We start from the raw sequence: 15,660 nt of genomic DNA, 5'->3' as shown, positions 1-15,660 counted from the left end.
GTGCTCTGGCATGGCCCTGCTTGAACAGAGAGGAGGGACCAGGTGACCCACTGTGGTCCCTTCCAACCTGACCCATCCTGGGATTCTGTGAAACCATTACAGAAGCTAAAATGCAGTAGGACACATAGGACACTGTAGGTGCCAATGCGACCAGACTGGAATGAGTCTGTAGTAGCCCGAGATCTTGTGGACCCTGCATCCTCAGTACATACATCATTCACCCTACAGTTCTGCCTCTGTAGGGCCACACTGTTTTCTAATGCAGACATAGCAAAAACTCATCTTCCACCATTCACAGGCACAGAGATCACAGAACTCATCCTCAATACAGCACAAAACCCCCCTCTTAACATCATCCTATGTGCATTCTTTTACCAGCAGCACTCTGTTCAACTTTATTCATTTACCTTCTTCCGCTGAGCGATTCTCATGAAATTTTAGGACTGGCATAAAAGCCAACGACTGGCAGCAGCCATCTGCACGTGGAGCACAGCACAATTTCTCTCCAGCTCTGGACATTTTGTTTATGGTGTTGATTTGTGTGCCTGTGTTAATGTGTGTTCTCGTGCATCTGTGTCCAGACACACAACTGACCCCTGTGGAGTTCATCTGTCACATGCACTCTGCAGCAGCAGTGCTGGGCAACAACTCTTGTCACTGAGGAGTGGGAAACACCATTCTGCATCCAAAATATGCTCCAATGGAAAAGGCTTTTCTCAAGCTGTTTTCCACTTTTGAGCTCTGACTCAAAAATTTTTAAGGAAAATGTTCTCAATCGTTTGGGGTTTTTTTTTCTAAAAGAATATGCAAGGCATTCAAACATTGCCCCATTTACTTTATTTCCTTTTTCTTGTTTTCACCTCTTAAGGTGTTCAGCTACCTGTCTCCCAACCCACAGTTTGTTGTACCTTTTTTCCTGATGATCTAGGTGGGGTGGGATATTTGCCTGTATGTTCAAAATCTGCTTCCATTTTCCAATAAGTTCAGTATAATTTTGTTAGGGAAAATCAAACCAACCAACCAAACAAGTCTAATAGATTCCACTTTCATAAGATTATTAAGATTAAAAAAGACCTTTGAGACCACAAAGTCCAACCTATTATCTCAGCTCTTCCATGCCTACCACCAAGCCATGTCCCTAAGCACCACATTTATCCATTTCCTTGCTTCCCATTTATATTCCCACATACAACACCTCCAGGTCAGAATCTCCTCTACTTTCAGCAGTACAAGTGACACACAAGATATGGTCAGTTACATCTCTCTGGTGTCAATGAGGGACCAAAACTGAGGCTCCTTTGCCCTAATTATAATAGATTCCCCTTGAAAACAAACTTTAGTTTGGATAAAACATGCAAAGTTCATAAAATAACCTTGAGTGCCTGAATTTGGGCTGTGCAACAGGTAAATAAATTACCTGTTTGAGGAGAAAATGTTTAAAATATCAACAGCTGTGTTATATTTAAATTATTTCTTTCCCCAAAATATACTGCAAGCAGAAACACTCCAAATGCTGAAAAATAGATGAATCTGTATAACTCCTTAATTATTGAACTCATTTTTAATAATTAACTAAGCACAAGTTGGAAAAAAAAAAAAAAAACACATCTTGAGATCTAAAGCAGAAGTGACTTTGTGTTAAAGGTACAGGACAGAGCCTTTAGACTCAAAAAGCTGTTGCAGGCAATACAAGAACTGAACACTTTACTAAATGACTTATCAGAACACCCTTAAATATGGAACACAGCAGAATGGTGCAGCCTAGAAGTGCAAGGGACTTGAAAATTAATTCCAAATGAATTAATCACAAATGTTAAGATTGGGAACTTCTTGGTAGCAGGACCATGGTTATGCTTCCTGTTAGAAGAATGATGCGAAATTACAGTCTTGTATGGACCTGGTAAAATTATTAAGAATGAGACAATTCTGGTGTGTACAATGCCACTGTTGAGGAAAAACAGTATAAATTTAATTTCCTACGGCCTCTAACACAAAACATTTCATAAATCTATGTGGGATGATATGTCACTAACCTAGCTGGTTTCACCCAGCCGTAAGCAGTGATAGGATACCAATAGCTACAGATAGGACTAGGAGAAATGGCTTTCAACTATGAGAGGAGAGGTTTGGTTCAGATATTAGGAAGAAATTCTCAAGTCAGAGGGTTGGGAGGCCCTGCACAGGTTGCAGAGAAGTAGTGGCTGCCCCTGGATCCCTGGAAGTGTCCAAGACCAGGTCGGGCAGGGCTTGGAGCAACCTGGGATAGTGGAAGGTGTCACCTGAGTCACCTCCAGCTCTCTGCCAGGACTCCACGAGGTGCTGATATCTCAGTTACCTTTTATTACCAATCCCACTCCCTCCAGGGAACAACTTCCCAGAGAACAGCTCTCCTTTTGCCTGAGATTCATTAAATTGGAATTTAATTTAATTAAATTAAAGGTTGGAGCCCACCTTCAGTCTTCAACAGTCACAGCCTGCCCACTTGTGTTCCTGTAGAAAGGAACTTCTGCCTTTCACAAATTTCTATTTGTTACGTGAATTCCACCTTAAATATATGGGGGTCTAATTATTTACTTGACAAGATGACAAGCTGCTTCCAAGGAAAACAGATGTCCCTGACCTGAAAACAAGACTTTTTGGAGTACATGTTGTTACCTATCTTTAGACACCCTGGGAACTTCCTAACCAAGCAAGCAGTGTGAGCCACATCCTGAGTCAGGCAGAACTGGAGAATAGGGTTTACACATGGGAATGTTGGTACAAACTGGAATCTTTTAATGGGTTTTAAGAGAACTGGTTCCAGTCCTAAGCCTGCCATGGGTCTGTTGGTCTTTCTCCCAGAAGCTGTTTATATGTTTTTAAAAGCCTTCCTTTTTTTGACATGGGGCAGCAGGGTTTGAACCCTTCTCCTCTGACACTCAGGACACTGCTGCACCTCATTTTCACTTCTATTTACCACAAATTATTTAACTCAGTTATGAGCACACAGTTGTCTGTGGTGTTGACAAACCATAAAGCTCTTTTACACTTTCTGACTGTTTATTGGCGTTTTAAAGTTGAGGTAATGAGATCCCTTTATTTCACAAAAGGAATTTACGAGAACTGCAGGGCTCAGACACAAAATCTACTTACTGGGAATGTACAAATTACACTGCAGATAATCTGTCAATCTGTTGTAGCTATACTGTAAATCTTTAGTGTAAATGGGAATAGGAGCTTTCAATTTCCAGGAACAAAGTGAAAGGAAAGCTGATTTCCCATCCCCACCAAAAAAAAAAGGAGAAAAAAATCTTTTCAAGATAATTTCATAATATAATTCAATTGATTATAATTCCTTGGTTGTTTTTCTTTGGTTTTTTTTTTAAAGAATGTAGAAAATCTCCCACCTATGGCAGGAAGTTGAAACTAGAGGACTTTTAAGGTCTCTTCCAGCCCAAACCATTCTGCATCTCTATGACTGTCTCTGGTAATAAAATACAACACACTTTCCTGTAGCATTTCAGGTGTCAGACTATTTTAGGAATATAATTTCCTCTCCATTGTCATAATCCCTTATTATTATTCCCTTCTCTTGACCAAAATGCACTTCCCAATCAAACTTATCTTGGCCATTCCTAAAATTCTCAAATGTCAAAGTGATAATTGGTGGCACAGCCATTGGAAACTGGTGCTTCAGGAAAAAGATGAGTTTTTTAAAATATATTTTTAGATCCATGCCAAAGATATTTTGGTTTTGTTGCTTCCGTTAATAAAACAAACCATTAAAATAATCATGGATAAAGTTCCTGAAGTTAAAAGGAATAGAAAATCTTTTCCAGAAATCCTCTTTAGTCAGGATAGCACACAGATGTGCTGCTACAGCTCTTTATGGCCAAATGGACCTTCAAGTGACAGATTCTTAATTAAGGACTAGGAAAAAGTATTTTATTAACCTGGATGTTATATTAAAAAAAAAAAAAAATCTCACAGCTATCTCAGCTCTTGCTGGGATTACTCCAGTCACTGGCCATGAAGGGTAGGGAAGCAAAAAAGAAGAATGAAAGCTCCTTTCCTATCTTTTCAAATGTGTTAAAAAACATTTGCTTGAACTGTGAGCTGTCAAGCCTCTAGATTTGAACATTTCCACTATTTTTGCTCTCTGTTAATTCCAGTCCAAGGTATATTCCCTAAACATTTGCATGTTTTTATCTTGTTTTGCAACAAGAGGAGTTTATTAGGGCTTGCTTTTTTTATTTTTGCCTTTTTTTTCTTTTCTTTTCTTTTCTTTTTTTCTTTTTCTTTTTTTTTTTTTAACCTGCTACACATCTTAGAAAGACAGGGAGAAACTGGGGGCTGCCTTTCCACCCCCGTGCAGTCCTTCCTGCAGGACTTACTGCTGTGTGTGGGCAGCTCCTGGGGAGATGCAGAGCAGCTTTCCTGTCACTTCCTGCCAAAGCCACTGCACTGAGCTTTTCAATCCCATCCCGAGGTGAAACAGAAGGTCCTTTCTGATCTATAACTGCTCATTAATCCTTAGGACACCCAAGAGTTTATCAGCTCTTTGACAAGAAGCTGCAGCAGGACCACACTGGGTATTTTAGGTGGACTCAAATCATAGTTTGGAATCAGACTCAGAGAATGGTTTGGGTTGAAGGGGACTTTTCAATGTCATCTAGTCCACCTCCCCTCCTCCTGGTGAAGGAGCAGGGACACCAGCTGGATCAGGTTGCTCAGAGCCCTGTCCAACTTGATCCTGAATCTTCTCCGAGTGAGCAAAACTAAAAAAAAAATCTGACATCATCCAGACAAGAGGACAAACCGAATAACTTTTATTTTCTCTACTGGGAAATATCCTTGAAAGTGACCTAGTCCAGCTGAAAGTTTCCTATTTGTGAAACTGCAGTTTTCACTTAAAGCATTTACACCTGAATATCTTTCAACAGCACCCTGGAGAAAGCACAGATTATCATGTCCTTTTCCTGGAAGTGTTCAAGGTGAGGTTGGATGGAGCTTGGAGGAACCTGGTCTAGTGGGAAGTGTCCCTGCCATGGCAGAGGTGTGGAATGAAATAATTTTAAGGATCCTTCCAACACAAACTGTTCCATGAGCCTAGGATCTTACTGAGGATAGGAAGGGCTTTGTGATCAAACAGATCTATAGAAACTCTCACTGTTGTCCTTTTCTGAAAATTTATATTGCAGAAAATGTTCCTTCCCTGCATGCTATCCCATAAGTGCACAAATTCTTAAACATTCCCTTTAATCAGAGATTCCCCCAGTCGCTTTGCTAAGTCACATCAGTCCTAAAAATAAGGGAAAAAATATTCCTGTAACGCCATTGCATAAGCCAAAATCCATGCTCCACACCTAGAACGAGCTGACAGCCAAAGCTGCCACGGAAGAAAAGGTCTTTAGACAGAACAAAGAGCTCCAGCTGTGGCAGCCAAGGACAGTGGATCCTGCAGGGAGCTGCAGACAGCTGGTGACACTGTGTGTGACTGCCAGTCCATCTCCCGTGCTGCTGTGGAATGAGACAGGGAATATCTCCCTGCAGGAGTGGGGATGTGAGGCACCACAAGCATTGCCAGGCTAAGATCAGCTTCCTGCCTCCCAAAAATGTGTTGGAAGAGAATTTGGCACCAGGAAAAGTGAGGGTGAGCCCAAAGGGAGGGTCCCTGCCTGGCTCAGCCTGCAGCTCTGTGGAAAGCCAGGGCTGGGTCCAGGCCTCTCAGTTTGCCGAACTTCACAGAATCACAGAATCACTCAGGCTGGAAAAGACCTCCAAAGCTGAGTCCAGCCTGTGACCAATCCCTCCCCTGTCAACTAAACAGGACCACTGGGTGCCATGTCCAGTTGTTGAGCACCTCCACCCCCTCCCTGGGAACCCCAAACTTCTCAGCCTTTCTCTTGTCTAGGGTGGAAATTAACCCTGACTTTGCTGCTTGCTGTTCTCTTCCTCCAGCCAATAACCTGGGTTTTGTTGGCACCAGAACTGGAAGCAGTATTTTGATGTTATATTTGAAAGTTTGAAGGAAGATATTTAATATATAATATGCCTCCACATTTGTAACAACCCACAGACTTGCACCCTGTCAGGAATCACAAGGTAATATATTAGCTATGGTCTATTTATATATTCTATTCTGTCCCATTTTATTCTATTCCATTCCAGTATATAATGTGCATTGTATTATATTGTATTATTATCTCTACTACCTATATTATATTTATCTTCATTATATAATATATATTAGTGCCCATCTCTCTGTCCCCTTTGCATCATGTTTTTCTCATTAAGATCAGCACCAACAAACCAATCAAATGATTTAACCTTAAATCAAAGATAATAGATGCATTTCTGTTAGAAAGAAGGGCAAACTGTGAAAGACACAGCAGCTTGCCTGAACCCAACTCTTTTTTTTTCTCCTCCATCTGCTAGGTCTTTAAAAATCTAATGGTCATCTTATATTTGTGAATAAGAAAGTGAAGGCACAAGTCATTGTACATTAGTTACTCCATGGGAAGTGCCTAAGTGCAGTTTCTTACCCCTGGTGAACACGAGGGGATTCAAGGCAGCTCAGCCTTCTGTTCCAGAGCCATCTGCTTTAATGCATCACGTTAAAGTCAAGGTCTTGGAAAGGAAAAACTCTGTCACAGGAGGCAAAAAAGCTCCTGCAACCCCCACACAGAATAGCTGGCACCTAAGGAAAACCAATCTATGGGAGCAAGCTCAGGAAATCAGGAAGTTTAGGTAGTGAAAAATAACATTTACTGAATAGATACATTTCAGTAGAGTAAAAAAACATCTTTTCTCTAACAGATCTCTGCACCCTATCTTGAATCCCCCTGCTACAGATTTTTCCCCCTATTTTTTTTCCCCTGGGAAGCTTTTCTTTTTAATATATGAGTAAAGCAGAACAAATTCTCTCATGTTGTCTATGATCTCTTAATGTCAAACTCAGCACAGATACATTACACTGCCTAATGGAGGCAAAGCAAGAGGCATTTGATTAAATGTTTGATCTCTGGAGGAATGCACAGGCTCTGTAGAGCACAGTGCAGAGCTCACAAATATTTTGTGTTTTATTATTGATTAAAAGCAATTAAAATTAATAATTGGTTCAACTGATAAAAAATACTTTTTTTTTTCCTGAGCTAACCCTGAAAAAGTATCAGATTGCTTTGGCTGCAGAGAAATCTGGGATAGAAGTCATGCAGATTTACCTCTAAAATGTCATTTTCTCCATTGCAAATGCAGTGACATTCTTTGCAGCAGGACAAGTCATGATTTTAGAGCACTGAGGTGACTGCTGACACCTCTTTTTAAATTATCCTGATTATAAATAAGTTATTAAGCCAAAACTCTGGGGACATTGCTTTTTCTTTACCAAACACCTTTCAAAGTTTGGACAAAATGAATGCAGCATCTTTCATCTAATAGAAGGGATACATATTATGAGTCAAAATTCAGGCAACAAGCTCACAGAATAACAGAATCACAGGAGGTTTTGTGTTGGAAGAGACCTTAAAGATCATCCAGTTCCAGCCCCCTGCCATGGGAGGGACATTTTCCACTAGAATAGGTTGCTCACAGTTCATATTCTTTCCCACCAGACTGCAGACACAAAGTTTTAGATAAATGCCTGACAAAACTACTGGTCTTTTGAGGAAAGAGTCACAGTCTGTTTCAGGAGGACACAATAGAGTAACAAGATCACCTACACAGGACAGATGAAAATTGAGAAGACCTTTAAAATTTTTCAGTATGTGGCAATATCTCTGCTCTGCAGCCAGGCTGGGAGAGGTGTGCATATTCAGCCTTGAGAAGAAAAGGCTCTAGGGAGAACTTAGAGCCCCTTCCCGAAGAGGCTCCAGGAGAGATGGAGGGGGACTTTAAACAATGGCCTGGAAGGAAAGAACAAGAATAAATGGTCTTAACCTGAAGGAGGGTGGGTTTAGATGGGGTATTGGGAAGAAACTCTTCCCAGTGAGGATGGTGAGACCTTGGCACAGGTTGCTCAGAGAAGCTGTGGCTGCCCCTGGATCCCTGGAAGTGTCCAAGGCCAGGTTGGATGGGGCTTGGAGCAACCTGTAATAGTGGAAGATGCCCCTGTCCATGGCAGGGGGTTGGAACTGGATGGTCTTTAAGGTCTCTTCCAACCCAAACCATTCTGAGATTTGGTGATAAGTGTGTTAGCACCACAAGCTCAGCTGTCACAAGGACTGGCTGGGTGTTCTTTGTTTTGGTGCAGCATCTCCACTCTGCACCCAATTCTGCCCTCACTCAGCATCCACTGGTGTCTCCAGTTTCCCTGGGAAGGACAAAGGCACAAGAACAGCCAAGGCCACCCCGCTGAACTTCTCTCCCGAAGCTTGTCAGGAGAGTTTCTCAGGGAATAGAGCGCGAATGGAGCTGGAGACAGTGATAAATTTCCCTTCTGAACAATCAATAAAACTCTCTCAGTCCTGCTCAGGCCCCTACTGCAGATGCAAGGGCCATAATTACATTGTCAAAAAGTCAGGTTGCCCTGGCTGACTGAAAGCCCCTCTCAAAGTGACGGGTGATTGACAGGCAGTTTATGGGTGGCACGCTCTGACTGGCAGGGGAGTTGGCTAAAGCCAAAGGCAACAGTGAAATTTCCCAGCCTGCTACAACCACCGGAGCAAAGGACTGCCACTCATGAGGGAATTGTGGGAAACCCTTAGTCATATTAACATATCAAAGTGAGGAGCTGACAGCACTTACTAAACAATCCGAACCCAACCAGAGCTGCAGAGCATTCCCCCAACATTCCCAGCCTGAAAGAGAAAAGGAATTAAAATGTGTTTGGTCCTGCCTTTGCCAAGACAGCCAAGAATTTGGAAACCTGCTTATTTAATGATTTTAATCTGAGATAACATGTATATTTGTGTATATAAATGTATCTCACAAATGTATATTGCAGAGCATGTCAGCCTCTTTCACATAGATATATATATATAAAAGGGTCTGTCATGCTCCACAACATGTTCTATACCACAGACCAGACTGGTGCTAAATTGAAGACAGAAAAGCAGATTTTTTTTTCTGTGTAAGCAATATGTATCCAGTAATAGACCCCACTAGTTTCTGTCATGTTTTCTAACAGGCTTCTACTGCTTCAATGTTAAATTGCAGATTACATGGTTTCAATGAGCAATAATTGCAGCCATGCACTGGGACGCAGTGCTGTGAGGAGTTTAAAAGTGACTTCATAGTTACTTTGGATCTGTTGGATAAGAAATTGATATGACTTCTTGAAGAAGAATTGGTTTTGAATAACAATAATAGAGTAAGAGTTGGTATTGTTCAGCCTGAAGAAGAGAAGGATCCAGGGAGGCCTCAGAGCCCCTTCCAGAGCCCAAAGGGGCTCCAGGAGAGCTGGAGAGGGACTTGGGACAGGGGATGGAGGGACAGGACACAGGGAATGGTTTCAAACTGCCAGAGGGCAGGATTAGATGGGATATTGGGAAGACCTTCTTCCCTGTGAGGGTGGGGAGACCCTGGCACAGGTTTCCCAGAGATACTGGAGCTGCCCCATTCATGGATGTGTTCAAGGACAGTTTGGATAGGACCCTGAGCAACCTGGGATAGTAGAAAGCATCCCTTGGACTAGGTGGTCCTTAATGTCCTTTCCCACCCAAGCCTTTCAATAATCCAGTGTTTTTTTCCAGTAAGGGCCAAACCACATTTGACGCTGTGTATCTCCATCCAGGTAATACTTGGATTGCAGACCTCATCCTCTTGTTTTCCTAGGGAATGAAGACTCACTGAGAATTAGGGCACTGAGTAAAATGGATAAATTACCATTGAGAAAAGACTCAAAGGTACTGATGTGGATGCCTGGGATTGCATCCCTCCATCACACTGTCAAGGTAAGGATGCACTCTGCCCTGTTTGTCTTCAGATTTGTGGGTGATGGAGTCACGAAGGAAGAGTTGATCCTGGCTTGGAATCAAAGCAGAAACATTACAGGAGGCACAGCCACCAGGAATTGCTACTGGCCTTTCCTACATTGCTGGAAAACAAAAAGCATGGAGAAGTGAAGGCTCATGCTGTAAAGTGCTGACAATCTAAGGACAAAATCCTGGCTTACAAGGGTCAAACCAAGAATAGAAAGACACTTTAAAGTGGCAGAAGATGCAGAAAATGAAGCAGCAAAAGCTGCTATGAGGCAAATTCAAATCACAATACTTTCCTTTTTTTAAAAAAACCCAAAAAATCAAAAAGGGATGATTAACCAAATTAATCCCCTGGAAAAAGCCTCTAAGGAAAAAGCTAGTTTCTGTCTCCCTTGACATCCTCAAAGACCAAGCCTTTCTGGAAGGCAAGCTTTAATCTAACAGGAATTACTGAGCTCAGGGGTTGGATAACTGTGTGAAGCTCAATGACCAGTAACAGACAGTCAGTTCAGCCAAGATGCTCTAATAGCCCTCCTTCACAGAGATCCTCCAGGAAATGGGGTAGAAACGCTCTGCAAAGACACTTCACTGAAATTACCGAAGCCTTTTACAGGCAGTAAATAATTGAGCCTTGCTGTGTCTCAATGAGGGGCAAAGAGCAGCTGACATGGTGCTGAGGTGCAGCCCCACTTCTCCTGCCCCTTCCAGGAGCTCCTTCCCTAGCTCCTGCCCATCCCTCCTCATTCCGAAAAGCATCTGTCCAATGATTCCCCTCCAAATCCCACCTCTGCCGACGTGCTCAGCTCCTGTGAGCTGGCAGGATGATGGCACAGAGGCACAACTCATTCCCTGCCTGTGCTCAGATGGTACTCTCGGTGCCTGATATAATTTTTGACCGAGAGCCGCACATCTCTGTGCTCAGAAAGCAACCTTTCTGCTTGTAGGGCACAGGGTGGAAGTTCAGGACCTGCTGGAGGGTGTGAACACCCATCAGCAGGAAGGTTGACACACATGAACAGGAGGAAGGGAGAAGAAATATTCATATGTTTTTTCTTTTTTCTTTCTCCTCCTCTGGAGATGTAAAGCTTTTAAAAGTAGCCCAGTAGAGAAGAAGTTGAGAAATGTGTGTTGCGCCAATGTTCTGAATCATGCCAAGTTTGGATTTGAATCCCATGTCCAAACTCCTGCACCAAGAAATGGCCATGTTATAGCAATATTTCATAGTCTTCAAGAAAATCTCCACATCTAAATTCTTCTATGACACAATATAAGAATGGTGTGGAGTTGTGGGAGTGGGTCCAGAGGAGGCCATGGAGATGCTCCAAGGGCTGGAGCCCCTCTGCTCTGGAGCCAGGCTGGGAGAGCTGGGGATGCTCACCTGGAGAAGAGAAGGATCCAGGGAGAGCTCAGAGCCCATTCCAGAGCCTAAAGGAGCTCCAGGAGAGCTGGAGAGGGACTGGGGACAAGGGATGGAGGGACAGGACACAGGGAATGGCTTCCCACTGCCAGAGGACAGGGATAGATGTGATATTGGAAAGAACTTCCCTGTGAGGCCTTGGTGCAGGTTGCCCAGAGAATCTGTGGCTGCCCCTGGATCCCTGGAAGTGTCCAAGGCCAGGCTGGATGGGGCTTGGAGCAACCTGGGATAGTGGAAGATGTCCCTGCCCATGGAATGGGAGTTGGAACTAAATGGTATTTAAGGTCTCTTCCAACCCAACCCATACCATGATTCTATGAGTATCATGACCAAAGTTTTGTCAATTTATTTTTTTTCCAAAAACTTTTTTGTGTGTTTTCTTGGTTTCATTTTCTGTTATTCATTTGTCCTTTGCTTTTGACAACAAAAGAAATGTACTCACCATGAATGGAAAGGGTCCCATTCCTCACTGCCAGGAATTTGACTCCATATGGAAATAATGGTGGAGAGTGGAGGCTTCCATAGAGATAGATGTGTGCTTTGTGGTGGAAAGGGGCCTCAGGGGATCCCACCTGGAGCTCTCCTCCATCAGACACCAGGATGTAATGAGCATGCAGTTCTACAGGTCCTGGTCCAGTAAACAGGAGTTTGCCACCTGAAGACAAGAGAAGAACAAACTACAATCATTTATTCAGTCAGTCATTCTCTCACAGTCAAAGGAATCGTAAGAGGTAGGTAAACAAAGGGGTTTGCAATAAAATTACAAAATTAAGGCTAAAATGTTATTGCATTCTGTGAAATTTCCACCTTGCTGTTTCTTTCTCCCTATGGATTTATCAACACTTTACAGACTTGATTGCTAGTCCCCTTTTTAATTCTCCAAGTCTGCATTTCTAGACTTGAGCAAGGCCAGTCAGCCTGAGCAGACACTTTAACCACAGTTGAAGGAAGCTGTGTTTGGAAAAACCCAATTTTAACTGCCTAAGTCACTTAATGTTGAAAAGGGATATTCCTACTTAATTTGTATTATGTTACTTTTTATATTACAAACTACTTGTGACTGGAGAGGGGAGAGGAAAACTGCTTTGGAACATAAGAACTGGCAACTTGTTTAGATCAGTGGTTGATTTAATCCTGCAAACTCTTCCAGCTGCTGTTCAAAACCAGATGCTTCCAAATACAGTGAGAGACACGTCTTCTCTTAGCTGGCTGTAGGCTGATCTCCTCATCCCATAAAAAACTCATTTTAATCCCTAATTGGAGGTTAGCTTCACCTCAAAGCATAAGGTTTCAACTCCTTGCCAACATTTTCCCCCTACTGACTATTAGTTTAACCGGATAAGATTTGCCAGTAATAAAGAACTGGTCTTTGGAATCTTTGTGATATTTGGTCTCAACAGCTTCTTGAAGCAATGAATTCTGTGGGTTAAATGCATAGTGCATGAAAAACCATTTCCATTCCTTTTTTTTTTTTTTTTTTTTTTTAACTCAAGCTCTTCTGTCAAATGCCTCCCTCGTTCTTGCCTCTCATGAGTTGGAAATCCCAGTCTCTCACCTCAGGATGGTTTATTCCATTACCTCCTTTCACATTTCCTCTCCTGGGGAGGACCCTGTCACTTTTTTCACAGTGGATGTGGACAGAGTAGACTCTCATTCATTTTGGCACACTGCCATGGGATATGCCTTCCTAGGTCAAGCTGTATTTCCCAGGAGAGAGCAGGGAAATTCCCAAAGTCTGGAAACTTCACACCTCTCACAAGGGATCTCCCATATTCCCTTTGTGGGAAGGAGCTGATAACTGCACCAGCTCATCCCATGGCCAGTTTGCTACTGGTGGAAGCAGTTTTTTAATGGTCATCCCTCCACCTACCACCAGTTGGTTCTCCTGCCTCACAAACTCTACCCTGTGAGGGTGGTGAGGCAGAGGTTGGCCAGAGAAGCTGTGGCTGCCCCTGGATCCCTGGAAGTGCTAAAGACCAGGCTGGATGGGGCTTGGTGCAACCTGGGACAGTGGAAAGTGTCTGTGCCCTTGGCAGGGGGTGGAAGAAGATGATCAGATGATCTTTAAGGTCCATTCCAACCCAAACCAGTCCATGATTCCATGATAACACCACCAATCTTTAGCAAGAAAAAGGGAGATCAGACCTCTGGGTTAATTGTAGTGTTTAGATGAAAAGAAAAACCAAAAAGGAGAGAAGTTCTAATATTAAAAACAGATTAAGCACTATTTTGATCATTGCTCACCATTGCTCATATTCTGCTTATCCTGATTTCCTTTTTTATTCTCACATGGAGGGGCTTTCCTTGTTTCACTGATTTCTTGAGCTTATAACAAAGTCTTATAACTTAATCCTCATTTCTTAGGCTTATTTAAAAAAGTAGCATTTGAATAGGGACTACTCATTAAATATTTTTTCCAGATTTCATTGCTTTCCACGATCTTTTACATAATTTTTTACAGAATATTCTTAATCAAAGAAAAAAATAAACATTTTGTTGCTTAAAACTACTGGGAACCACAGGTTTGTTCTCACAAACACCAACTCTCCTATGTGTAAATTGTCTCTTCCCCTAGACATACTTTTCTATATACAAAAATCTTAGTGTTAAGCCTTTATGTAGAGTTTTTGTAAATTATACTGCATGGATTTTGATGAACCAGAACAAATTTCAGCGTGTTTAATGTAAAACAACACAACATATATGACTCCAGCAGCTCCAAGAGCAGCTTTAAAGCCCTTGAATTAGACTGGACATGTTGATTTTAAGAATGTGTATTCTGAAAGAATAATTAATGTTTTCATTCTATTAGCATTATTTGGCAATAAATGGACTGCTGGCCCATCTTCCTCTTATGATATAATTTACCATCCTGTTCGTTCCCATACTGAGAACAGAAATATTTATTAAATACTTTTGCCTTATAGCAGCAGTGTTAATAATTTTATCACCACAATCTATAAATGGAACTGTAAATCACTGTGATTTATTTCACTCCTAACATAAAAAAAGACATCTTCCCTAAGGTCTTTATTGACTTCCTATGCTCTGTTCTCAGTGAAATACAGTCATTTATGTTTCCACTTCTCTTCATACAATTTTTAATGAGTATTTTAATTGCTGCCATGCTGTACCACTGAACCAGGAGGGCTGGTAGATGGTTGTCTTATCCCTTGATTGCAAAATCACAATCCTGTCTCGAGCAAGATTTCTCAAGTTTCAGTCACATATTGCCCATTTAAAATTTTCAAGCTGTTGATCAAAGGTTTTCCACATTTTTGTGGACTTCTGAGTGTTTGAGGAGCTTGGATGCTGCTGGCTGCCCTGGGTGCAAGTAGAGCAACAGTCCCACCACGTCCCAGGAGCAGCAGGAATTCCAGCTGGAGCTGTGCATGCCTGGCCTGCAAGTTTGAGCCTTCCAGAGGGAAATCAGAGTCACTGAGGCTGAAAAAGACCCCTAATATCACGGAGTCCAGGCATTAACTCAGCACTGCCAAGTCCACCACTAAACCATGTCTCCCAGCATCAGGTCCATGCAATTTTTGAACATTTCTAGGGATGGTGAGCCAACCTGAGAAGCTCTTACACTGCTTGACCTCCCTTTCAGTAAAGAAATTCTTCCTAATATCCAATACACACCTCCCCTGGTGCAACTTGAACACTAAAAGCCCTTATTTTTAGTAAGAAATTCCTCCCTGTGAGAGTGGTGAGGAATTAGAACAGCTTGCCCAGAGAAGCTGTGGCTGCCTTATCCCTGGAATTGCTCAAGACCAACTTGGATGGGACTTTAAGCAACCTGGTCTAGTTTAAGGTGTCCTGTCCACAGCAAGGGGTTGGAACAAGATGTATTTAATGTTCCTTCCAACCAAACCACTCTATGATTGTGGGATTTGCTATATGTGACCCTTTTCCTTCCCTTAGAAGCAGGAGTCAGACACAAAATTTACCCCTGGAGAAGGGGCAGGTCAGCTACACTCATGGTCACTCCACAATGCTGTTGTCCCCTGGATCTTTGCAAAGCTTCTGAAAACCTCCCAAGACAAATTCAAATGGTGCTCGGTCTTTGAGAGAAAACACAGTGGAAAAATAAAGTTCAGCTGCTGAGGATAAAAGAAGAGCAGCATCCCAGAACAGGAAAGAAAGTATTGGGAAGGACTCATTTAACAATTTATCAAGTCTATGTGTAAAGCAAACTCTGGCCAAACTTACAAAATTCTTCTGTCCAAAAATTGCATATTGCCCCCCTACACCTCTGTGGTTTTTGTTGGGTCAGAATAAATACACAGCTGCTGCTTTACAAGGTTGTCTTCTCATTTTTTTTAAAAAAGAAAATAAAAGTTATGC

The 15,660-nt window shown here is 42.2% G+C and overlaps 1 protein-coding gene across 1 annotated transcript in view; it reads right to left on the bottom strand.

The window, feature by feature from the left end:
- PKHD1 (PKHD1 ciliary IPT domain containing fibrocystin/polyductin) overlaps positions 1–15,660 on the bottom strand; it is a 171,822-nt gene that overhangs the window by 69,380 nt on the left and 86,782 nt on the right. Inside the window, exon 38 of the mRNA XM_066316758.1 lies at positions 11,759–11,971. Within this exon, the coding sequence (XP_066172855.1) occupies positions 11,759–11,971 (213 nt within the window). The remainder of the gene's footprint in view (positions 1–11,758; positions 11,972–15,660) is intronic.

Source organism: Sylvia atricapilla, chromosome 3, assembly GCF_009819655.1.
Source record: "Sylvia atricapilla isolate bSylAtr1 chromosome 3, bSylAtr1.pri, whole genome shotgun sequence".
NCBI classification, from domain to species: domain Eukaryota; kingdom Metazoa; phylum Chordata; class Aves; order Passeriformes; family Sylviidae; genus Sylvia; species Sylvia atricapilla.
The sequence above is the reverse complement of the archived record's forward strand: the minus strand, read 5'-3'. Positions and strand labels throughout refer to the sequence as shown.